This window comes from Engystomops pustulosus, chromosome 7 (genome assembly GCF_040894005.1).
Source record: "Engystomops pustulosus chromosome 7, aEngPut4.maternal, whole genome shotgun sequence".
Lineage (NCBI taxonomy): Eukaryota > Metazoa > Chordata > Amphibia > Anura > Leptodactylidae > Engystomops > Engystomops pustulosus.
The window spans coordinates 145,828,927-145,855,628 of NC_092417.1; the positions used below are offsets into that span (position 1 = coordinate 145,828,927).

The 26,702-nt window shown below is 41.5% G+C and overlaps 1 protein-coding gene across 1 annotated transcript in view; it reads left to right on the forward strand.

Moving 5' to 3' along the window:
- The window catches only part of LOC140070974 (uncharacterized), a 50,235-nt gene that overhangs the window by 15,160 nt on the left and 8,373 nt on the right, over positions 1–26,702 (forward strand). Inside the window, exons 18-31 of the mRNA XM_072118128.1 lie at positions 131–386; positions 1,539–1,588; positions 2,032–2,132; positions 4,118–4,269; positions 6,050–6,188; positions 6,275–6,385; positions 6,493–6,672; positions 6,785–7,024; positions 7,989–8,145; positions 8,389–8,517; positions 8,852–9,002; positions 10,201–10,241; positions 11,263–11,652; positions 13,483–25,581. Of these exons, the coding sequence (XP_071974229.1) occupies positions 131–386; positions 1,539–1,588; positions 2,032–2,132; positions 4,118–4,269; positions 6,050–6,188; positions 6,275–6,385; positions 6,493–6,672; positions 6,785–7,024; positions 7,989–8,145; positions 8,389–8,517; positions 8,852–9,002; positions 10,201–10,241; positions 11,263–11,652; positions 13,483–25,581 (14,196 nt within the window). The remainder of the gene's footprint in view (positions 1–130; positions 387–1,538; positions 1,589–2,031; positions 2,133–4,117; positions 4,270–6,049; positions 6,189–6,274; positions 6,386–6,492; positions 6,673–6,784; positions 7,025–7,988; positions 8,146–8,388; positions 8,518–8,851; positions 9,003–10,200; positions 10,242–11,262; positions 11,653–13,482; positions 25,582–26,702) is intronic.

The window sequence follows — 26,702 nt, forward strand, 5'->3', positions numbered from 1 at the left end:
TAACATTTAGCAAGACAGCTTTCCCATAAAGTGTGAAACAATATATTAATGTTCATAAAAAGAAAATATTAGACTGTTTTTGTGATATGAATTGGAATATTTGATGGTAACATCTACATTTATATTCCAGGTTCATATATGTCATCCTGTCCTGCATCTTTGAGCTACAGTTACTCCATAAGCACTTGCCAGCCCACCTGCCGCTCTCTCAGTAGCCATGACATTACCTGTGACATCTCCTTTGTCCCGGTTGATGGCTGCATTTGTCAGAATGGTACCTACCTGGATGACAATGGTAGATGTGTGCTCCCATCAGCCTGTTCTTGCTACTACAAAGGCACAGCAGTGCCACCTGGAGAAGTGGTCCATGATAATGGCGCTATATGGTAAGAACCCTCTTTAATAATTGTAATAGGATGTAAAAGGCATCCATTGCACTAATATAGTCTACATTAAACATCAGTGTCTATACAGGGAAATCGATGGGGAACCTGTATCTTAAATCTCTGGCTTTGATGGTCTGTTTCTTGGCTTTTCTGCTAGTCACATGTATTTTACTAGTTATTGATACATGTGGTGTCTGGTCTTTATTAAATCTTGATTTTTAAAAAACAAAAGTTGCAAGAACTCGCAAATAGGTACTAAGCTAATTTCTATACCTGGTCAGGATCAGCTGCAGAGTTGTGCCAAAATCTGCGAGTTGCAACTTTTACATCTGGACTCAGGTGATAACTCAGGGAACACTGCAGAAAACCAGACAAAAGCGAACTTTGAAGGGAGACGATTTTAGGCGCAAAAAAAGTCACAAATTAAAGAAAAGGGCAAGCCAGAAGTGTGATACATGTCCCCCATAGTGTATGTATATAAAGTAAACTTGATCTCTTCTATGTTTATCAAAATGACATCTTTGGGTGAAACGTTAACAAACTCATACACCATTTTTAATTTAAAGTATTCGTATTTTTACAGAAACAGCACCACACATGTCCATGGACTTTACCTAATAGTAGGTGCAGTTTGCCAGTGTAGTTTGCAGGGTGCGCCAGATTCAGGATTTGTGGTGCACTTTCTTCATGAATCTTCATGAATCTCTGCACTGCTCCAACAGAGTGCTACAACTTGTTTTTGGTGCAGTTTTAACATAGGATGTGCGACAAAATACTGTTGGACACTGAATGATAAATGTGTTGCTGTGCACCAAAACGCCCCTTTTAGTGCAGAATTTTGTGTCATGTTGGGTATAGTGCAGCTGCGACACAAATGTGTCTCGGACACTTCTTAAATACATGCACAAGCAGTTTGCACTAAAAAGAATTTACAAAAATCTGCTGCAGGGGCTTTAGTAAATGTGGGCCATTGTGTTTTCATTGAATTTACATTGCGTTATAAACACTGTGTTTACACCATGTTAACACTGAATTTACATCAATACACCACGTCCGACCTGGTGTACTTTTGCGTAAAAACCTGAACATTAAAGTTTGTAGGTTTTTAAAAAGTACTTGTTAGATGTTCATGTTTTGCCTGTTATTTTTCAGCACCTGCTCCTCTGGAAGATTAGACTGCATTGGAAAAACAGAGATAACAGGTGTGTATGCAGAGTTTGTTTCCTAGAAAAAAGTAAAAAAACTGAGGATTATTTGTGTGTGGATATAAGAGAGGTCATTAGACTGTATATTTATCTCTTAATATACTTCGTATTATAAAGCAATTAATGAATTCTTACTACAGAATGAAATGGTAATGGTAACTACCGCGGTTGGTCTTGGCAGTGATTGGGTCAGTTAACCTAACAGTACTGCGTATGGGAGTTACCATCTTGGATGGCTGATAAGCGCCACCCTTGTGACATCATCGGAGAGCCCCATAGCTATTATTTGGCAATATGTATACAGGACTTCTTTTAATCTGTAATAGTAGATATTGAGATTCCACAGCTAAAAATGTCATTTAAACATATGTTCAATTCCAAGTTTTATACATACATTTTTTTTATAATAAGCTAATATAATATTTTGATGTATGTTATAGCGTGCGCATCTCCTAAAGTTTACTTTGACTGCACAAACAAGACAGCAGGCACAAAGGGGGCAGAATGCCAGAAGAGCTGTCAGACTTTAGATATGCAATGTGTAAGTGTATACTTAATTTTTTTTTATTTTGGTTCATTTATACAAATTGTAAATAGCAGATTTTAATGTCTAAAGCTGATATCACATATATACAGTTTTTGAGTCCAAACTAATAGAGGTCCTCAAGTACAATAGACAGCTCCGTCCGAGATCTTTACTGCCCCATCACCAGTGTAGCAACGTGCAACACCACTACAAGCAGCTCATCAGTGGGAGTGCCAGTTGTCCCTTTAGTACTAATCAACTACTAATGACATGTATTCTGATAAGCCCTGTCATTTCTTTTGTGAAAACCAATATAACCAATATTCCTCAGCACAGAGAATTTGTGAAGGCAAACATTGGGGGAAATGTATCAATCTTTCTAAGCCAGAGTATTTGTAGCTGAAATGTTGTGAACCACATTTATTGAACATTTTAGACCATTTTTAGGCAGTTTTCTGACTCATTAAAAAAAAAGACATGTGGGAACTAGGCGGTCTGACTGGATGGATAAAGCACCAAAAAATTCAGTTTTTGGTGCAAGTTTGTGCACCATACAATGTTGAGCTGCAGCAGAGAACTGTCTAGTTCTACTCTGCACTGGTCTAAAAACCAACACATTAATGCAACTCCCCAATGGTTGTAAATACTCTGATTAGTACACTGGATTGAAGAAAAACTATATATACACAAAGTAAAAAAAAATGTGCCTGGTTACCTTAATATCAAACTTGTCACATGGTCTGTCATGGAGTAGTTGGAACAGCAGAATAGACAACGTAAGAAAAATTAGGGAATCCCAGCGTCCTTAAAAATTTCCATATTCTATACTAAAAATTCATAAAATTACATGGGGGTACAACAAAAGGGGTTGAGGTTAGCATTTAAGGAAAATTCAACCTTGTGATGCCTTTCCAACTAACAATGAGTTCTTTGCTTAGCAAGTACTTGATAGTTTGAAATTGAGGCAATGTCGGATTTCTTATTCCTAAATGCCTGCCTTCACACCATTTGTTTTCCCCCCATGTCATTTTATCAATTTTTAACAGATTTTCAATAAAGAATCTGAAAGTTTTTCTAAGATCTCCACCAACTTATAGCTAATTTTCCATGAATAATTTATCTTTGCACACTAACCTTAGAATAAACATGATGATGCTTTAACTTTCCATCTTCACGTCTCCTTCTCTAATGTTTACATGCATGACCTAAAGATCAATCAATGTTCCTCCCTAATCTGTTTGTGTAGTAGATGCTAAACACCCATGACAGTTCTGCCTCAATGCCTTCCTTCTCACTAGGGTTTTGCCATATTTACACAGATTTGTGATGTGGCACTGGAAACTGTAAGATCTCCAATTTAGAAAGACTTTTACTTGACTCCCTTCATACAATCCCATTTCCCTCCACACCTCTTCTTAACAAAGCCTTACTAGATCACTCTGCATGGAAAATATGGACCAATTTATTGTAGCAGAACATTAATTATTTAATTATCCTGAAAACCCTGAGGACATTGGTGCCTTGCTGCATCAACACCAGTTATACCATCCTGACTCATGTTTTACAAATTTACACCTTTACAGAAAACACCTACACTTTGTTCTCACACTCAAGTTCCTTGGGACCTTATCTATTTTATCCAAAATGCTTACCTTAAAGAGGAGTGGCTACTTATCTGCCAGAACCCCAAAACCCTATTTAAAAACTGGTCCCCGTGATTTCCTTCCTGGTGGCTTCACTGCTCATAGTCAATGATCACAGCATAAAGCCTCACTACCTAAGGTCATGACCAATAGTATGGTCCCAAAATCTTACCCTTCTGGTATTTCTCTCACTCTTTCTGATTTTATTTTCTACTAATCTACTAATTGTTTCTCTAATATGACCACAATCTTCCATTATCTTGGTCCTTCCATTAACCCGGGGATGCCATACATTCCCTTATCAGTGCCATACCCTCTATAGGCTGCCACTTTATTTCTTCTCCATGTCTTTTACAGTATAGCACCCAGTGCTTATCTGGCTGTGTTTGCCCAGATGGACTCATATCTGATGGTCATGGAGGATGTGTGACATTGGAGCAATGTCCATGTATACACAACAATGAGGTCTATGCTCCGGGCTCAAATATCAAAATGCTCTGCAACACCTGGTGAGAACTTTAGCCTCATATGTTAAAAATTAAATGGTAAAATGACTTATGGATGGCTACTAACCAAATTGTCTATAGTCCAGGACATGGATGAAAAAGAAGTTAATAACCACTCAGGACTACCGGTATATTCTAAAAGTCAAAGTAGTAATTCAATACAAGATTGGTGGCCTTGGCATAATGTGATATATTACATTTCCAATGATAAGGAAGGGAAATGCTAAACCCTTCCCTTGATAAAATAACTACACTTAGCCAAATTTTCTGTTATTTCTCTTAGAAATGTGTTAATTAATTTAGAACTAGGTGTTATCAATCCCTTAGTAAACGGCTGTGCCCCTCCAGATACATGGATAAATCTGGCAATATCCTCCTTTCCATGTAGTCATACATTTCTAGGTGGATCTGGTAAAATGTCAATTGATTTCAATGATTTCAATATTATTATTATCTGTTTGCATCACGTCCTTTAGGCTTCTGTTACCATGGTTTTAGTGAATACTGTAAATAAAAACATGTAAAATAATGAAATAAGATAAGATTTTTATTTAAAGAAAACATACTGTTTTATAATACTAAAGGGGGTTATATACCACTTTCCAGGAACATTGATCCAACTTAATATATTTGAACCTGAATCTAATCTTACAAAAAATATTGAATGAATATTGAATGATTCGCTCATCTCTAGTTGGATCCTAAATTACTTTTCATATACTGTATCTGCAATAGTTGTAGTATCTACAGAATTTGCTACATTCTCAACTTACATACCCGTATTTTCCGGACTATAAGGCGCACTTAAAAGCCTTGGATTTCCTTGGAAATCCAAAGTGCGCCTTATAGTCCGGTGCGCCCTATATGAGGGCAGCGGACCCTACTTACATCCGACAACACAAATAGGAAACAATAGAAAGAAAGCCACCGCTCACTCACATAAGCTGCATCCTCAATATAGACGAGGTCCTATTCCTCCTTAGCTCTCGGTGCACGGAAAGGCAGTCCTGCCGGTTGACTGAATGATGCACAATGAAACGAAGGTATTCCAGCACTCAGAATCTTCTTTAAAAAAATATTTGAATTTTTATTTTGTAAATATTAAAATTGCAAGGTCACATCCTGGCATATCATCCAAAAAAGAAAAGATCTACGCGTTTCGGACTAGTGTGCTTGCGTCCTTATTCATGATCAGATCATGAATAAGGACGCAAGCACACTAGTCCGAAACGCGTAGATCTTTTCTTTTTTGGATGATATGCCAGGATGTGACCTTGCAATTTTAATATTTACAAAATAAAAATTCAAATATTTTTTTAAAGAAGATTCTGAGTGCTGGAATACCTTCGTTTCATTGGACCCTACTTACATAGGTCCCCGCTACCGGAGACAGCAGATCTCCAGCGGGAACTGCAGACCACACGGCACGAACAACTTCTGCCGCGCGGTCTGCAGTTCCCGCTGGAGATCTGCTGTCTCCGGTAGCGGGAACCTATGTGAGTATGGTCCGCTGCCCTCCTCCACCTCCCCCTCACCTTCCCCACTCACCTTCCCCGCGTCTCTTCTTGGCGTCGCGTTCCGTCGGGTCTCCGCTCCGCCCCCGGACCTCCGCCACGCCCCCGACCCTGCGCCTTATAGTCCGATGCGCCTTATATATGGAATTATTACATATATAAGGCGCATCGGACTGTTGCGCCTTATATTCCGGTGTGCCTAATGGCCCGGAAAATACGGTATGTTTCATTAATTTTGGTAATTAATAAACTCGTTTTTTCCCATGTAGTACTTGTGTGAACAGAAACTGGCAGTGCACTAGTGATGAATGTATGGGAACCTGCGCTGTATACGGAGATGGTAACTACATCACGTTTGACACCAAGAGATATATCTTCAGCGGAGACTGTGAATACACATTGGTTCAAGTAAATAATGGATTCTTAATTGTTTATCTTCCTACCCGATTTTTATATTTGTGGTGAAAAATTATTCTATTCTCTTTTAAACCCAGGACTACTGTAGTGGCGACTCCTCCAATGGGACATTCCGCGTTATCACAGAGAATATTCCATGTGGATCCACAGGCACTACCTGCACCAAATCCATCAAAGTCTTCCTTGGTGTAAGTCATACTGTATACTCATGAATTGTAAGAAGTACATTTTATACACATTTACTATGAAAATGTGAATTGTCTTCTGGAATGAATCACATTTCTTGTCTCTTTAGAATTATCAACTTATCCTGAGTGATCAGAAATTTGAGGTTGTAAAACTTGATGTTGGAGAGTATGTACCATACAAGGTGCGGCAAATGGGTCTCTACATGGTTATTGAAGCTCTCAATGGATTGGTTTTAGTATGGGATACAAAGACTACCATTTTTGTCAAGCTGGAGCCAAGTTTTCAGGTATCTTATCAGATGATAAAATTGAAAAAAAAAATTTCTGCCATTCAAAATGGAAGATTCAATACACTGGTTTTATGACTTGTGTTAATAAAAATTGTATTTTAATTTATAGGGTAAAGTGTGCGGTTTGTGTGGAAACTTTGATGGCAATGCAGTAAATGACTTCACCACTAGAAGTCTGTCAGTAGTAGGAAATGTGGTGGAGTTTGGAAACAGCTGGAAGCTCTCTCCAAGTTGCCCCGATGCAATGACACTCAAAGATCCCTGCTCTCTGAACCCATACAGGAAATCCTGGGCACAAAGACAATGTAGTATCATCACCAGCTCCACATTTAGCTCTTGCCATGCACTGGTAAGACTTTCTGAATTATGTTTTATAAATATATAAATGTACTTTTTAGATAACTAATCAAGTTGGTATAGGAGGCATGTAATCTGAAATAATATACAGAATCAAATAATACATCTGCAAAGGCTTAACCTTTATCTTTGACGCTATGGGGCACATTTACTAAGGGTCCGCAGGCCGCATTTCCGTCGTTTCCTGAATATTTCCGATTTGCGCTGCATTTAACAGGGGTTTTTGGCGTACGCGATCAGATTTTGGCACAATCGCGCCGACTTTCATGCGACACAAATCGGGGGGCGAGGTTGTCGGACAACCCAACTAATTCGAACTAAGCGCAGGATTTAAAATTCAAATTGCGTTGCAAGCCAAGCACTCACATACATCAGGAAGAAGAAGGTGAACTCCGGCGGACCTCAGCGCAGAAGTGCCACGTGCAGGATATCGAGCGCACAATCTTGGTGAATCGCGCTGGACTTCATCCTTGACGGACAGTCCGGATCAGGGAACGTGACAGGACCAGGTAAGTAAATGTGCCCCCATGTCTATTCAGCAATCTGTTTGTTCAACATAACAGGTTCCCATACTCGATTATAATGATTTACCTCTCAGAGTATGTAGGGTTTAAATTATCAACTCCATAATAAACAAAATTTAAAAAATGTACACATACCTGAGATTTCATCGAAACACTCTAGAACAATGGACTTGTTGATCTCATACAATAAGATTTGAAAGGGCTTTACTTCCAGTATTCTACCACATCATCTCTGCTGTTAGAGATGGATTTCTCTTTACAATATTCTTATATTTCTTATACGAATAATCAGGCCATGCACTTTTTCCATATCTTAATTACAAGCCTCTTCCTTTGCTGTCTTTTGGAAACACTTAATTATATATGGACTGTTTAGAATATAGCGGTCACAAAACTTTACATTGCTCTTCACTAAAATCTGCACTACTTTAGGTGGACCCTCTGAAGTATTACGATGCCTGTGTCAGTGATGCCTGTGCCTGTGATACCGGTGGAGATTGTGAGTGCTTCTGTACTGCGGTGGCATCATATGCCCAGGCTTGTAGTGAAGCTGGAACTTGCATCAGCTGGAGAACCCCAACAATGTGCCGTAAGTATAACCTTATCCTATGTAGATGAAAATGGAATGGAATTTATATAGTTTTATACTAATAAATTTGATTTCTTTATCACACACGTTGGCCATTTTAAAATATAACCAACCCCTTAAAAGATTGTTGCCAATGCATTGAATGTTACTTCAGTAGGGTCAGCTGGTTTGATTGATTTAGATCTATCATTTACCCTTTTAACTTTTTGTGATTGATGAATTCCAATATTGTTTCCAATGCAGCGGTTTTCTGTGATTTCTACAACCAAGAAGGACATTGCGAGTGGCACTACAAAGCCTGTGGTGAACAGTGTTTGAAAACCTGCAGGAACCCTGGTGGAACTTGTTACCATAATCTCCCTGGCTTAGAAGGTGAGGCATTGGCTAAATAAATTTTCTCTAAAGTCAAAAGTTTACATGGAAGAGGTTATTATAATGTCATTGGCTAGAGCAACAATGAGTTTTACGCAAATAAAAGATCCTAAAAATCTAAATTCCAAGTGATCCTAATTAAGAAAGAGATGACTAGGGATGATCTCCCACATATGTGAGCTATGGAGATTTCGGTGTTCTTGACCTGTTTCTTCCATCGCAAGATTCACAAGTTAATACGCTCCCTTCAGGATCATAAAATATCTAGCTATGCACATTCACTATGTATAGTGAATGTGCACAGGTTGACTGTGGCTCTGTTTTGTCTACAAAGGTTGCTACCCTAATTGTCCAAAGGAAACTCCTTACTACGATGAAGAGACGCAGCGATGTGTGCCAAAGTGTGATTGTTACGATGACTATAACAAGAGATACCGCATAGGTGATATAATGCCAAGTTACACCAATAACACATGCACAATCTGGTGAGTACTCTGCATGCCCTGGGCCATTTGGTTTACAGAATTTCAGCATAGTAAACCTTGTGAATTACAGTACTCTCATATAGGCAGACTAAACTTTACTCTATTGCAGTACAGAAAGGGCTGTTAGATACTTGCATGCTAGGTCAATTTCCCCCAGTTATCCAATGTGTATGTCTATTCCTTCTATACTTCTTCTCCCTTTGAACCATTCTTCTTTCCTCTGTCCCTAACAGTGTCCTGCGCCGTGCTCACTCCATGCCGTGGCCTTGTTTATTTACAGGGGCATGGAAGCTTCTCTTAGACATCTTCCCATCCATCAGGTGCTGGCATATGGTGACTGGTGGGCATGCCTGGAAGATGACTGAGCGGAGCTTCCATGCCCCTGAAAACAAACAGTGAATGGCATGGAGAGGCAGGAGGAAGGCTATATATGGGACAGGAGCTAGCTTCATACGAGGGCAGGAGGAAGGCTATATATGGGGGCAGGTGATGGCTATATCAGGGGCAGCTTCTGCCTATATAAGGGGGCTGGCCAGCTATATACAGGGGTAGGTGCTGGGTAAATACTTGGGCCTGGCTATATACTAGGGGGCTGGCTAGCTATATAATGAGGGACATGGGCTGGCTACCTATATACTGGGGGCTGGCAGGCTAGATACTTGGGGGCAGAAGGCTGGCTAGCTATATACTGGGGGTCATGGGTTGGTGCCAATGCATTTCCTAACCTAGGCTTATACTTGAGTCAATATGTTTTCCCAGTTTTTTGTGGTAAGGTTAGGTCGGCTTATTCTACAGTATAAACGGTAACTCTCGGAGAACATAATTAACCTAAATGGACTGCCCAGGTCGTTAGGAATTATTTAAAAAACAAAGTGGAAGTAGGTATGTGTCTATAGCCAATTGGTAAAACACTGCTGATTTTGATATGCAGCAGCAGTCATCTGTGTACAGATATCTACCTGCTCCATCCATGTAAAGGAACCCCATTAAGGAAGACCATTTCAAGGCTAGAGGTGTTTTTTTAACCATAACCTTCTTCTAATGTTGTGTTTTGTTCTCTGACGGGCCCTTTAAATTGTACACTCCAAGACTTTCTCTGACCACACAAAGGGAACATCGATTTAGAGATATTTAGTAACTACTGACCACAAGCATTTTATTGCCTTGTTCTTAATATCAATATAATTATTTTAAACAGCAACTGTACAGAGGACGGCAGACAATGTTACAACCTCACTGGTAAGGAAATATTTTTTACTTACTAAAGTCATTCATAGCCATTTATCTGAATGACTGGCATTCAATACTTCAGATGAAATGACTTTCTGATGATCCACTGGGGGCTGTTGTGGCTTCATTTTATAAAAGTACAACTTTCCAAAAATACAATCGAAGTGGTTGTCTAAGTTCACCTGTTCCATCTACGTCTCTAGGTCAGCTGCTCATTTGCATGTAACACAGCTATAGGTTTTGATGGCAGTTCTACAGCGGTCACATGATTGCCAGGCTTGATTCAATGTAGCAATTAGAAATTCTTCTGATGTGATGGAAACCAAATACTTATAACTCATACATCAACTTACAGCAACAGGATCCATCGTGATCACCTAGCTCTAACACTGAAAAGGTTATCTCAAAAAATTACGATCCCTTTAATTGGCTGGAGTGCCACAGCTAGCACCTAAACTCTACGGCGGGAAGCCAGCAACTCCTCCATTTTGTTTGTGAGGTTTCTATCACTAGTGTACATGCACTATAAATGATTTTCCCTATTCCTATTCCTTTGGTTTTTATTCGCTGATCTTACCCCTGCCCCCTTCCTCCCCCATGTAACATAAATCTTCCCAGCTCCCTACCTACACTTTCTTTTTCTGTTCAAGTGTAGTTGCCCTTCCTTTAGGTCACTACCTTTAAGGTCTTTGACCTGAGCTTACGGCCTAAGTCCCTGAAATAATTTTTGGGGATCTTTCCTCTACCTCTTACTTTGCCATTAGTTCCAGTGTGGACCATGACCACTCACCAGCCCCTCCCAGTAATTTGTAAACTCGTTTCGCATTATGCAGAATAGCTATATAGCATATCTCAATTCCATCAACTTCCCCCCTCATTGTAACTACAACAGCAGTGACAAGACTTCCGTACATATTTCTTATATAGATAATGTTAGCTTTCTTTTGTAGTAGGTGTATACAGTAACATATTATACAAACATAATACAAAGAATATTAAAGCTTTACAAACTTATTCTGCATGTCCACAGATTGCTGTATGTATGCCAGAAAGATGTATAGGAATAATGACACAATCTACAACACCACGGATGGCATTGGAGGCTGCATCACCGCCATTTGTTACAACGGAGAAGTCACAAGAATAAACGAGCCTTGCACAACAACACCACCCTCTACAACATTCACCTTTACTACTACCTCAACAGTCACCACTCCAAGCTCAACAACAGTCAGTTCCACTACTACAACAGGCACCCCTCCAAGTACAACGACCAGCAGTTCCACTACTACAACAGGCACCCCTCCAAGTACAACGACCGGCAGTTCCACTACTACAACAGGCACCCCTCCAAGTACAACGACCGGCAGTTCCACTACCACAACAGTCACCACTCCAAGTACAACCATCGTAACAACTGGTAAGTATTTCAAAATTCATAGCAACAGAATAGATCAACATTACTGGTTCTCTGTTCCTAGTCATATCTACATAAACAAAAACAGGATTTTATACCGAAAATTTTTGTGCCTAGTTTAAAATGTAAACACACAAATACTAAATAACAGTGGACCGAGTGCAATAATAACAAAACACAAAGCTGGCTATTTTAATCCTTTTAAATCCCTAAGACATAACTTTTATTCATTAAAAACAATTCTTCTTACATGAAAATTTTTGCGCCCAACTCCCATTGTGTATTAAATGATCAGCTGGGGATGTGTGTTGAACAATTAGTATATACTGCATTGATGTCAGTTAAGATATTGGGGGTCATTTACTAAGGGCCCGATTCACGTTTCTGCGACGGGTTAACCGAATATTTCCATTTTGCGCTAATTTTCCCTGTATTGCCCCGGGATTTCGGCGCACGCGATCGGATTGTGGCGCATCAGCCCCGGCATGCACGCGACGGAAATTGGGGGCATGGCCGTACGAAAAGCGGACAGATTCGGAAAAACTGCCGCATTTTTTTAAAAAAAGTGTCGCTGGACACGCGCTTACCTGCACTCGGCCCGGCTTGGTGAAGTTCAGTGCAATCCGATGAACTTCAGCGCAGCAGCGACACCTGGTGGACATCGGAGGAACTAACCTTAGTGAATCGCCGGAAGACCCGCTGGAACGCGAATGGACCGGGTAAGTAAATCTGCCCCATTATGTACTCTGAGGGGGGGGGGGGGGAGAGACAATTAGTATTTTACCCTTTTTACCTCTGTCTGAATGAAGAAGAGCAGAGTTTCAACAAGGGCTCTCCACTGCTTATCCCCCTCTACCCCAGTCCCATAGGGTTGTACAGGGGATCACTGTTGGGTTGGGATCATTAAAATAGGAGTCACTTGTAACTTGTTTCAATGTAAAGACACAATGCTTAATGTGAAGTTTCACCTATCACATCTATGTCACATTTTGTTGACATTTTATGATATCTTTCTGTTTTTCCACAAAAAAGTCATAAATTCCTAGGTTTATTAATAGGAGTTTTTCCACAAATGACAATCGAAGAGGCTTCAGGTAGTCAGCATCCTGAAATAAGATATATATTCCCTATCCAATGGATCCTCTTGCATGCACTTACTCATAGCAAGAGTTAATGACCTTCTGACTTAGTATTTTATTATGGATTTTAATCATGAAGACATTGAGATTCTAAGCACCACCATGTAGTGGCACCTGCATTCTGCTAACATGTTATCCTACAACACTGGAGGCGAACCTATGGCACTGGTGGGCACCCAGGCCATCGCCCCAGCACACCAGACAGGACTCAAAGAATCTTCCTGCAGTTCCAAGCAACTTAAAAGATGCTGGTTTCAGTCATATTTGGATACTTAATTCACTACTTGGGACTGTAGGAAGAGGGAGAATGAGTAGACAGGGCCGAATTATCTTTGGAGGACCTCCTGCTGGCCCAACAATTCTCTGTGTACAGAGGACACTGGAAAGAAGCTAAAATGATGCAAATTTTCCATCTTTCTACTGCTGTCCTCATGAGGCCAATATGATTGAAAGTTGTTGAAGAACAGGGAGCAATAAGTTACTGCTTTAATTTTTGGTTGGCACCTCGCAATAAATAAGGGGGGTTTTGGGTTGCTTTTTGAGCACTCGGCAGCTAAAAGGTTCACCATCACTGTCCTATAATAATATCTCTGTGCAAGGGATCCAGAATTTTACATGTATATTTCTTTATTTAGTAGTTAAAGCTAACTGGTAGCTCAATATTGTTTCTAACTCATTACTTTCTGTTTTTCAGTATGTGCAAATTGCACTTGGTCGCGGTGGTATGATGTCTCTTATCCCATCTATCTATCTGGCAAAACCGATACTGGGGACTTTGAAACCTTCAAAAACATCAGAGACGCTGGCTATAGCATTTGTGAATCGCCACGCAGTGTCAAATGCAGAGCAAAGGCATTTCCTGAGGATGACCTAGAGAGTTTAGGGCAAAACGTGACCTGTAGCAAGGACATTGGCTTGATCTGTTATAACTCTTATAACCTACCAGTATGCTACAACTATGAAATAAGCATTGAATGTTGTGACTCTCTAACTGAATGTAGTCCAACAACAACCATCCCAACAACAACAAGCCTTCCCAGCTCAACTACCTTGATATCCACAACCACACCAACAACAACTCCCACCTGTAGAACCACAATGTCTTGCCATTACAGCGGATGGTTTGATCTGCATGCTCCTACTTCCAATATTAATGATGGTGATAAGGAAACCTTACAGGAAATTAAGTCCAAAGGTTATCAGGTTTGCAACGCTGATGAAATTGAAACTGGCATCCGATGTGAAGCTGTAGTATATGGAGGTAATGCACCGAATCAGACATATCAGTGTGACCTTCAAAATGGACTAGTCTGCAACAATATGGATCAAAAAGATTCACAAATTTGCTACAATTACAGAGTACAATTTAAGTGCTGTTCTACTATTTGTGAAACAACAACTCCTACAACAACAGAAACACCTCCCACGACGCATTCATCAACCCCTATAACTGAGACTGAAACAACAACAACTCCAGTAACTATATCAGAGACAACGCCCACATCCACAACCACACCAACAACTACCACTTGCACCACCACAATGTATTGCCATTACAGTAAATGGTTTGATTTACATGCACCTACCACAAATATTAATGATGGTGATAAGGAAAGCTTAGAGGAAATTAAGTCCAAAGGTTATCAGGTTTGCAACGCAGATGAAATTGAAACAGGTATTCGATGTGAAGCTGTAGTCTATGGAGGTAATGCACCAAATCAGACATATCAGTGTGACCTTCAAAATGGACTAGTCTGCAACAATATGGATCAAAAAGATTCACAAATTTGCTATAATTACAGAGTACAATTTAAGTGCTGTTCTACTATTTGTGAAACAACAACTCCTACAACAACAGAAACACCTCCCACGACGCATTCATCAACCCCTATAACTGAGACTGAAACAACAACTTCAGTAACTATATCAGAGACAACGCCCACATCCACAACCACACCAACAACTACCACTTGCACCACCACAATGTATTGCCATTACAGTAAATGGTTTGATTTACATGCACCTACCACAAATATTAATGATGGTGATAAGGAAAGTTTGGAGGAAATTAAGGCAAGAGGTAATCAGGTTTGTAACGCTGGTGAAATTGAAACAGGCATCCGATGTGAAGCTGTAGTATATGGAGGTAATGCACCAAATCAGACCTATCAGTGTGACCTTAAGAATGGACTAGTCTGCAACAATATGGATCAAAAAGATTCCCAAATTTGCTACAATTACAGAGTACAATTTAAATGCTGTTCTACAATTTGCGGGGCAACAACTCCAACAACAATGGAGACTGAAACAACAACTATTGTAACTATATCAGAGACAACTTCACCAGTCATCACAACTACTCCTTCAGAATCTACCACAACAGTGTCCACTACAGCTTCAAGTTCTACAACAGAATCCACACTAACCACAGAGATTATTCCACCACCATGCACATATATGGACTGTCACTATACTAAATGGTTTAATTTAGGTACACCAGTAACAGGTGAAAATGGTGGCGAAACTGAGTCTATTGTTAAGATAAAATCCATCCAAGGAGAAATATGTGCACAAGCAGAAATTGCAACGAATATTCAATGTCAGGCTATAAATAACAAGACAGTAAATAATCAGATTTATCAATGCAACCTGGAGAATGGCTTGGAGTGTAAGAATGTGAATCAAACTGATTCTCAAACATGTTACGATTATGAAATAAGAATTGAGTGCTGTTATAAAGTTTGTAGGCGATCAAATGAAACAACAACAGAAACACCTACCACGATAGTGACCTCTATACCAACTTCTACAACAACAACACCAACCACAGTCAATGTGACAGAAACAACAACTCCTACTTCTACAGTGTCAACAACTTCAGTGACTACCACAACAACTGGCACAACTACTACACCAACTACAGTAACTGTTACAGAAACAACAACTCCTACATCAACAGTCTCAACAACTTCAGGGACAACTACAACAGGATCAACTACTACACCAACTACAGTAACTGTGACAGAAACCACAACTCCTACTTCTACAGTCTCAACAACCTCAGAGACAACTACCACAGGCTCAACTACTACACCAACTACAGTTACTGTTACAGAAACCACAACTTCTACAGTCTCAACAACCTCAGGGACAACCACCACAGGCTCAACTACTTCTTCAACTACATTCACTGTTACAGAAACCACAACTCCTACTTCTACAGTCTCAACAACCTCAGGGACAACCACCACGGGGTCAACTACTACACCAACTACAGTCACTGTAACGGAAACCACAACTCCTACGTCTACAGTCTCAACAACCTCAGGGACAACTACCACAACTGGATCAACTACTTCTCCAACGACAGTCACTGTAACGGAAACCACAACTCCTACTTCTACATTCTCAACAACCTCAGAGACAACTACCACAAGATCAACTACTACACCAACTACAGTCACTGTTACAGAAACCACAACTCCTACGTCTACAGTCTCAACAACCTCAGAGACAACTACCACAACTGGATCAACTACTACACCAACTACAGTCACTATTACAGAAACCACAACTCCTACTTCTACAGTCTCAACAACTTCAGGGACAACTACCACAGGATCAACTACTACACCAACTACAGTCACTTCTACAGTCTCAACAACTTCAGAGACAACTACCACAGGATCAACTACTACACCAACTACAGTCACTGTTACAGAAACCACAACTTCTACTTCTACAGTCTCAACAACCTCAGGGACAACCACCACAGGATCAACTACTTCTCCAACTACAGTCACTGTTACGGAAACCACAACTCCTACTTCTACAGTCTCAACAACCTCAGGGACAACCACCACGGGGTCAACTACTACACCAACTACAGTCACTGTAACGGAAACCACAATTCCTACGTCTACAGTCTCAACAACCTCAGGGACAACTACCACAACTGGATCAACTACTTCTCCAACGACAGTCACTGTTACGGAAACCACAACTCCTACTTCTACATTCTCAACAACCTCAGAGACAACTACCACAAGATCAACTACTACACCAACTACAGTCACTGTTACAGAAACCACAACTCCTACTTCTACAGTCTCAACAACTTCAGGGACAACTACCACAGGATCAACTACTACACCAACTTCAGTCACTTCTACAGTCTCAACAACCTCAGAAACAACTACCACAGGATCAACTACTACACCAACTACAGTAACTGTTACAGAAACCACAACTTCTACTTCTACAGTCTCAACAACCTCAGGCACAACCACCACAGGATCAACTACTTCTCCAACTACAGTCACTGTTACGGAAACCACAACTCCTACTTCTACAGTCTCAACAACCTCAGGGACAACCACCACAGGCTCAACTACTACACCAACTACAGTCACTGTGACAGAAACCACAACTCCTACGTCTACAATCTCAACAACCTCAAGTACAACTACCACAACTGGATCAACTACTTCTCCAACTACAGTCACTTTGACAGAAACCACAACTCCTACGTCTACAGTCTCAACAACCTCAGAGACAACTACCACAACTGGATCAACTACTACACCAACTACAGTCACTATTACAGAAACCACAACTCCTACTTCTACAGTCTCAACAACTTCAGGGACAACTACCACAGGATCAACTACTACACCAACTACAGTCACTTCTACAGTCTCAACAACTTCAGTGACAACTACCACAGGATCAACTACTACACCAACTACAGTAACTGTGACAGAAACCACAACTCCTACTTCTACAGTCTCAACAACCTCAGGGACAACCACCACAGGATCAACTACATCTCCAACTACAGTCACTGTTACTGAAACCACAACTCCTACGTCTACAGTCTCAACAACCTCAAGTACAACTACCACAACTCAATCAACTACTTCTCCAACTACAGTCACTGTTACAGAAACCACTACTCCTACTTCTACAGTCTCAACAACTTCAGGGACAACTACCACAGGATCAACTACTACACCAACTACAGTCACTGTGACAGAAACAACAACTGCTACTTCTACAATCTCAACAACCTCAGGGACAACCACCACGGGCTCAACTACTACACCAACTACAGTCACTGTGACGGAAACCACAACTCCTACGTCTACAGTCTCAACAACCTCAAGTACAACTACCACAACTGGATCAACTACTTCTCCAACTACATTCACTGTTACGGAAACCACAACTCCTATTTCTACAGTCTCAACAACCTCAGAAACAACCACCACAGGATCAACTACTACACCAACTACAGTCACTGTGACGGAAACCACAACTCCTACTTCTACAGTCTCAACAACCTCAGGGACAACCACCACGGGCTCAACTACTACACCAACTACAGTCACTGTGACGGAAACCACTACTCCTACGTCTACAGTCTCAACAACCTCAAGTACAACTACCACAACTGGATCAACTACTTCTCCAACTACAGTCACTGTTACGGAAACCACAACTCCTATTTCTACAGTCTCAACAACCTCAGAAACAACCACCACAGGATCAACTACTACACCAACTACAGTCACTGTTACAGAAACCACAACTCCTACGTCTACAGTCTCAACAACCTCAGAGACAACTACCACAACTGGATCAACTACTACACCAACTACAGTCACTATTACAGAAACCACAACTCCTATTTCTACAGTCTCAACAACCTCAGAAACAACCACCACAGGATCAACTACTACACCAACTACAGTCACTGTTACAGAAACCACAACTCCTACTTCTACAGTCTCAACAACTTCAGGGACAACTACCACAGGATCAACTACTACACCAACTACAGTCACTTCGACAGTCTCAACAACTTCAGGGACAACTACCACCGGATCAACTACTACACCAACTACAGTAACTGTGACAGAAACCACAACTGCTACTTCTACAGTCTCAACAACCTCAGAGACAACTACAACAGGATCAACTACTACACCAACTACAGTCACTGTTACAGAAACCACAACTTCTACAGTCTCAACAACCTCAGGGACAGCTACCACAACTGGATCAACTACTACACCAACTACAGTCACTATTACAGAAACCACACCTACTACTTCTACAGGCTCAACAACTACAGGGACAACCACCACAGGATCAACTACTACACCAACTACAGTAACTGTGACAGAAACCACAACTCCTACTTCTACAGTCTCAACAACTTCAGGGACAACCACCACGGGGTCAACTACTACACCAACTACAGTCACTGTGACAGAAACCACAACTCCTACGTCTACAGTCTCAACAACTTCAGAGACAACTACTACAACTGGATCAACTACCACACCAACTACAGTCACTATTACAGAAACAACAACTCCCACTTCTACAGTTTCAACAACATCAGGGACAACAACCACAGGATCAACTACTACACCAACTACAGTAACTGTGACAGAAACCACAATTCCTACTTCTACAGTCTCAACAACATCAGTGACAACTTCTACAACTGGATCAACTACTACACCAACTACAGTCACTGTTACCGAAACCACAACTCCTACTTCCACAGTCTCAACAACCTCAGGGACAACTACCACAACTGGCACAACTACAACACCAACTACAGTCACTGTGACAGAAACCACAACTCCTATTTCTACAGTTTCAACAACTTCAGAAACAACAACCACAACTGAAACAACTACTACACCAACAACAGTCACTGTTACAGAAACTACAACTCCTACAGTCTCAACAACATCAGAGACAACTACCACAGGATCCACAACTACACCAACTACTGTCACTGTGACAGAAACCACAACTCCTACTTCTACAGTCTCTACAACATCAGTGACAACTACGACAACTGGATCAACTACTACACCAACTACTGTCACAGAAACCACAACTCCTACTTCTACAGTCTCAACAACCTCAGGGACAACCACCACAGGATCAACTACTACACCAACTACAGTCACAGTGACAGAAACCACAACTCCTACTTCTACAGTCTCTACAACTTCAGTGTCAACTACCACAACTGGATCAACTACTACACCAACTACTGTCACTGTTACAGAAACCACAACTCCTACCTCTACAGTCTCAACAACCTCAGGGACAACTACCACAGGCTCAACTACTACACCAACTACAGTCACTGTGACAGAAACAATAACTCCTACTTCTACAATCTCAACAACTTCAGTGACAACCACCACAACTGGAACAACCACTACACCAACTACAGTCACTGTGACAGAAACCACAACTCCTACATCTACAGTCTCAACAACCTCAGGGACAACCACCACAAGCTCAACTTCTACACCAACCACAGTTACTGTAACAGAAACCACAACTCCTACTTCTACAGGCTCAACAACCTCAGGCACAACTACCACCAGCTCAACTACTACACCAACTACAGTCACTGTGACCGAAACGACAACTCCAACTTCTACAGCTTCAACAACATCAGTGACAACCACCACTACTGGCACAACTACTACACCAACTACAGTCACTGTGACAGAAACCACAACTCCAACGTCTACAGTTTCAACAACCTCAGGGACAACTACCACAGGCTCAACTACTACACCAACCACAGTTACTGTAACAGAAACCACAACTCCTACTTCTACAGGCTCAACAACCTCAGGCACAACTACCACCAGCTCAACTACTACACCAACTACAGTCACTGTGACCGAAACCACAACTCCAACTTCTACAGCTTCAACAACATCAGTGACAACCACCACTACTGGCACAACTACTACACCAACTACAGTCACTGTGACAGAAACCACAACTCCAACGTCTACAGTTTCAACAACCTCAGGGACAACTACCACAGGCTCAACTACTACACCAACTACAGTTACCGTGACAGAAACCACAACGCCTACCTCTACAGTCTCAACAACCTCGGGGACAACTACCACAGGCTCAACTACTACACCAACTACAGTCACAGTGACAGAAACCACAACTCCTACTTCTACAATCTCATCAACTTCAGTGACAACCACCACAACTGGCACAACCACTACACCAACTACAGTCACTGTGACAGAAACCACAACTCCTACCTCTACAGGCTCAACAACTTCTGTGACAACCACAACAACTAGCACAACCACTACACCAACTACAGTCACTGTGACAGAAACCACAACTCCTACTTCTACAGTCACAACAACCTCGGGGACAACTACTACTGGCTCAACTACTTCCCCAACTACAGTCACTGTGACAGAAACCACAACTCCTACTTCTACAGTTTCAACAACATCAGTGACAACCACCACAACTGGCACAGCTACAACACCAACTACAGTCACTGTGACAGAAACCACAACTCCAACATCTACAGTCTCAACAACCTCAGGGACAACTACCACAGGCTCAACTACTACACCAACTACGGTTACCGTGACAGAAACCACAACGCCTACTTCTACAGTCTCAACAACCTCAGGAACAACTACCACTACTGGCTCAACCACTACACCAACTACAGTTACGGTGACAGAAACCACAACTCCTACCTCTACAGGCTCAACAACTTCCGTGACAACCACAACAACTGGCACAACCACTACACCAACTACAGTCACTGTGACAGAAACCACGACTCCAACTTCTACAGTCTCAACAACCTCAGGGACAACAACCACAGGCTCAACCACTATACCAACTACAGTCACTTTGACAGAAACCACAACTCCTACCTCTACAGGTTCAACAACTTCCGTGACAACCACAACAACTGGCACAACCACTACACCAACTACAGTCACTGTGACAGAAACCACAACTCCTACTTCTACAGTCACAACTACCTCAGGGACAACTACTACTGGCTCAACTACTTCCCCAACTACAGTCACTGTGACAGAAACCACAACTCCTACTTCTACAGTTTCAACAACATCAGTGACAACCACCACAACTGGCACAACTACAACACCAACTACAGTCACTGTGACAGAAACCACAACTCCAACGTCTACAGTCTCCACAACCTCAGGGACAACTACCACAGGCTCAACTACTACACCAACTACAGTCACTGTGACAGAAACCACAACTCCAACGTCTACAGTCTCAACAACCTCAGGGACAACTACCACAGGCTCAACTACTACACCAACTACAGTTACGGTGACAGAAACCACAACTCCTACCTCTACAGTTTCAACAACCTCAGGGACAACTACTACTACTGGCTCAACTACTACACCAACTACAGTCACAGTGACAGAAACCACAACTTCTACTTCTACAGGCTCAACAACTTCTGTGACAACCACAACAACTGGCACAACCACTACACCAACTACAGTCACTGTGACAGAAACCACAACTCCTACTTCTACAGTCACAACAACCTCGGGGACAACTACTACTGGCTCAACTACTTCCCCAACTACAGTCACTGTGACAGAAACCACAACTCCTACTTCTACAGTTTCAACAACATCAGTGACAACCACCACAACTGGCACAACTACAACACCAACTACAGTCACTGTGACAGAAACCACAACTCCAACGTCTACAGTCTCAACAACCTCAGGAACAACTACCACTACTGGCTCAACTACTACACCAACTACAGTTACGGTGACAGAAACCACAACTCCTACCTCTACAGGCTCAACAACTTCCGTGACAACCACAACAACTGGCACAACCACTACACCAACTACAGTCACTGTGACAGAAACCACGACTCCAACTTCTACAGTCTCAACAACCTCAGGGACAACTACTACTGGCTCAACTACCTCCCCAACTACAGTCACTGTGACAGAAACCACAACTCCTACTTCTACAGTTTCAACAACATCAGTGACAACCACCACAACTGGCACAACTACAACACCAACTACAGTCACTGTGACAGAAACCACAACTCCAACGTCTACAGTCTCAACAACCTCAGGGACAACTACCACAGGCTCAACTACTACACCAACTACAGTTACGGTGACAGAAACCACAACTCCTACCTCTACAGTTTCAACAACCTCAGGGACAACTACCACTACTGGCTCAACTACTACACCAACTACAGTCACTGTGACAGAAACCACTACTCCTACTTCTACAGTTTCAACAACTTCAGTCACAACCACAACAACTGGCACAACCACTACACCAACTACAGTCACTGTGACAGAAACCACAACTCCTACTTCTACAGTCACAACTACCTCAGGGACAACTACTACTGGCTCAACTACTTCCCCAACTACTGTCACTGTGACAGAAACCACAACTCCTACTTCTACAGTTTCAACAACATCAGTCACAACCACCACTACTGGCATAACTACTACACCAACTACAGTCACTGTGACAGAAACCACAACTCCTACCTCTACAGTTTCAACAACCTCAGAAACAACAACCACTACTGGCTCAACTACTACACCAACTACAGTCACCGTGACAGAAACCACAACTCCTACTTCTACAGTTTCAACAACTTCAGTGACAACCACCACAGGAACAACTACCACACCAACTACAGTCACTGCGACAGAAACCACTACTCCTACTTCTACAGTTTCAACAACTTCAGTCACAACCACAACAACTGGCACAACCACTACACCAACTACAGTCACTGTGACAGAAACCACAACTCCTACTTCTACAGTCACAACTACCTCAGGGACAACTACTACTGGCTCAACTACTTCCCCAACTACTGTCACTGTGACAGAAACCACAACTCCTACTTCTACAGTTTCAACAACATCAGTCACAACCACCACTACTGGCACAACTACTACACCAACTACAGTCACTGTGACAGAAACCACAACTCCTACCTCTACAGTTTCAACAACCTCAGGAACAACAACCACTACTGGCTCAACTACTACACCAACTACAGTCACCGTGACAGAAACCACAACTCCTACTTCTACAGTTTCAACAACTTCAGTGACAACCACCACAGGAACAACTACCACACCAACTACAGTCACTGCGACAGAAACCACTACTCCTACTTCTACAGTCTCAACAACCTCAGGGACAACTACCACAGGCTCAACTACTACACCAACTACAGTCACTGTGACAGAAACTACAACTCCAACATCTACAGTCTCAACAACCTCAGGGACAACTACCACAGGCTCAACTACTACACCAACTACAGTCACTGTGACAGAAACCACAACTCCAACATCTACAGTCTCAACAACCTCAGGGACAACTACCACAGGCTCAACTACTACACCAACTACAGTTACCGTGACAGAAACCACAACTCCTACCTCTACAGTCTCAACAACCTCGGGGACAACTACCACAGGCTCAACTACTACACCAACTACAGTCACTGTGACAGAAACCACAACTCCTACTTCTACAATCTCAACAACTTCAGTGACAACCACCACAACTGGCACAACTACCACACCAACTACAGTCACTGTGACAGAAACCACAAGTCCTACTTCTACAGTCTCAACAACCTCAGGGACAACCACCACAGGCTCAACTACTACTCCAACTACAGTAACTGTGACGGAAACCACAACTCCTACGTCTACAGTCTCAACAACCTCAGAAACAACTACCACAGGATCAACTACTACACCAACTACAGTCACTGTTACAGAAACCACAACTCCTTTGTCTACAGTCTCAACAACCTCAGAGACAACTACCACAACTGGATCAACTACTACACCAACTACAGTCACTATTACAGAAACCACTACTCCTACTTCTACAGTCTCAACAACTTCAGGGACAACTACCACAGGATCAACTACTACACCAACTACAGTCACTTCTACAGTCTCAACAACTTCAGGGACAACTACCACAGGATCAACTACTACACCAACTACAGTCACTGTTACGGAAACCACAACTCCTACGTCTACAGTCTCAACAACCTCAGAAACAACTACCACAGGATCAACTACTATACCAACTACAGTCACTGTTACAGAAACCACAACTCCTACTTCTACAGTTTCAACAACTTCAGGAACAACTACAACAGGCTCAACAACTACACCAACTACTGCCACAGAAACCACTACTCCTACTTCTACAATCTCAACAACCTCAGGGACAACTACCACTGGTTCTACTACTACACCAACTACAGTGACTGTGACAGAAACCACAACTCCTACTTCTACAGTCTCAACAACTTCAGCCACAACCACCTCAACTGGTACAACTACTACACCAACCACCATCACTGTTACAGAAACCACAACTCCTACTTCTACTGTCTCTACAACTTCAGTGACAACCACAACAACTGGCACAACCACTACACCAAGTACAGCCACTGTTACAGAAACCACAACCTCAACTTCTACAGTCTCAACAACCTCAGGGACAACTACCACCACTAGTACTGCATCAACAACTTCAGAAACGCCATCATCCTCCACTATAACTTTGACCGAAACAACTACACCTGTTAGCACTGAGACAACTTCTTCCAGTATAACCTCCTCAACCACTCCTAGCACATATTCTACTACTATAACTTCTACCTACACTGTTACTGTTACATCAACATCTGGAACGACAACGTCTCCAACCCCTACTAGTACAATCTTAACTTCTTCTACGTCACAAACTACAAGTACCTCTCCGCTGACAACAAGCATTTCCCAAACTACAGAATACTCTACACCTTTGTCTTCAACCCTAACAGAATCATCACCGACCACTACTACAAGATGTTTCTGTAGAGTGAATGGTCAGCTATTCTCACCTGGTAAGAAACAACTCTATTTGTATGCAGTGTTAAATGCCAATAGCAATAGCACAATATAAGCTAAAGATGGTTTTAAATGTTTCAACCCTTTCAGGACTTTTTTGGTTTTTTTTCGGTTTTTGCATTTACTCTTTTGACTCTGGACCTTCCACAAGCCACATATTTTTGATGCTTTAATTTATTTGTGAGGTTCAGTTTTGTGATAGGTATGATCATCGAGATACCACATTTAAAAAGTTTGGTTTAATTCTTTTAAAAACCAAAAAAAAAACATGCATCACCTTATTCTTTCACTTTGAACTTTTTCATGTTTTGGTGTACAGAGCTTGGTAAGGTGTCATTGTTTTTGGGATGCGAGGATGTTTTCTTTGATACCATGATGACGCTTGACACCTACTGCTTATGGAGATAGCTCAGTCAATCAACCAAATATTATTAACTGTATTTTATCAACTGTTTGAATAACATGACATTTCCATTGATACCATTTTGGGGACAGTACAATCTTTTGATCACCTTTTATTGAAATTTTTGTGGTGGAAAAGTGGCTTTCCGGAAATTGGGCACTATTTTCCGTTATGGGTTAAATCAGACATTTAGGGGATACCTAAAATGTTAATGATTTTACTTGTTTATTTATTTTTAAATTTGTTCTAGGGAAAGGGTGTGTGTTAAAATTTTTATGATTTCCAAATGTATTTACAATTTTTTAAAACTTTTTTATTGAAGTATATTGTGAATATATTGCTTCTATATTACAGTTTGCCTAATGACGATTAATAGAGATATATAGATCCCCTAATGACAGCTATGGGAACCTTTAACAGGCTCCCAGTTGTCATGGCAATCGATCAACAGCCTCTGATGCGTTATCGGGAGGTTGCTGATTGACCATCCAAGCCCAGGTAAAGCACCGCGGTATAATACAACTGACCACTACCACATATGGAGAGGGCTTAGCCAGTGAGCTTTCTCCATACTGCCATTTCTGTTGTACAATGCATATGATCAAGTTATTTTGGGCTTTAAAGTGGTTGTGTAAGGCTTGTTTCCAGCTTCATGTGACATTGACCATGATGTCACTATCAATGAATTTTCTGTTGACTTTGACCTAGCTGCTA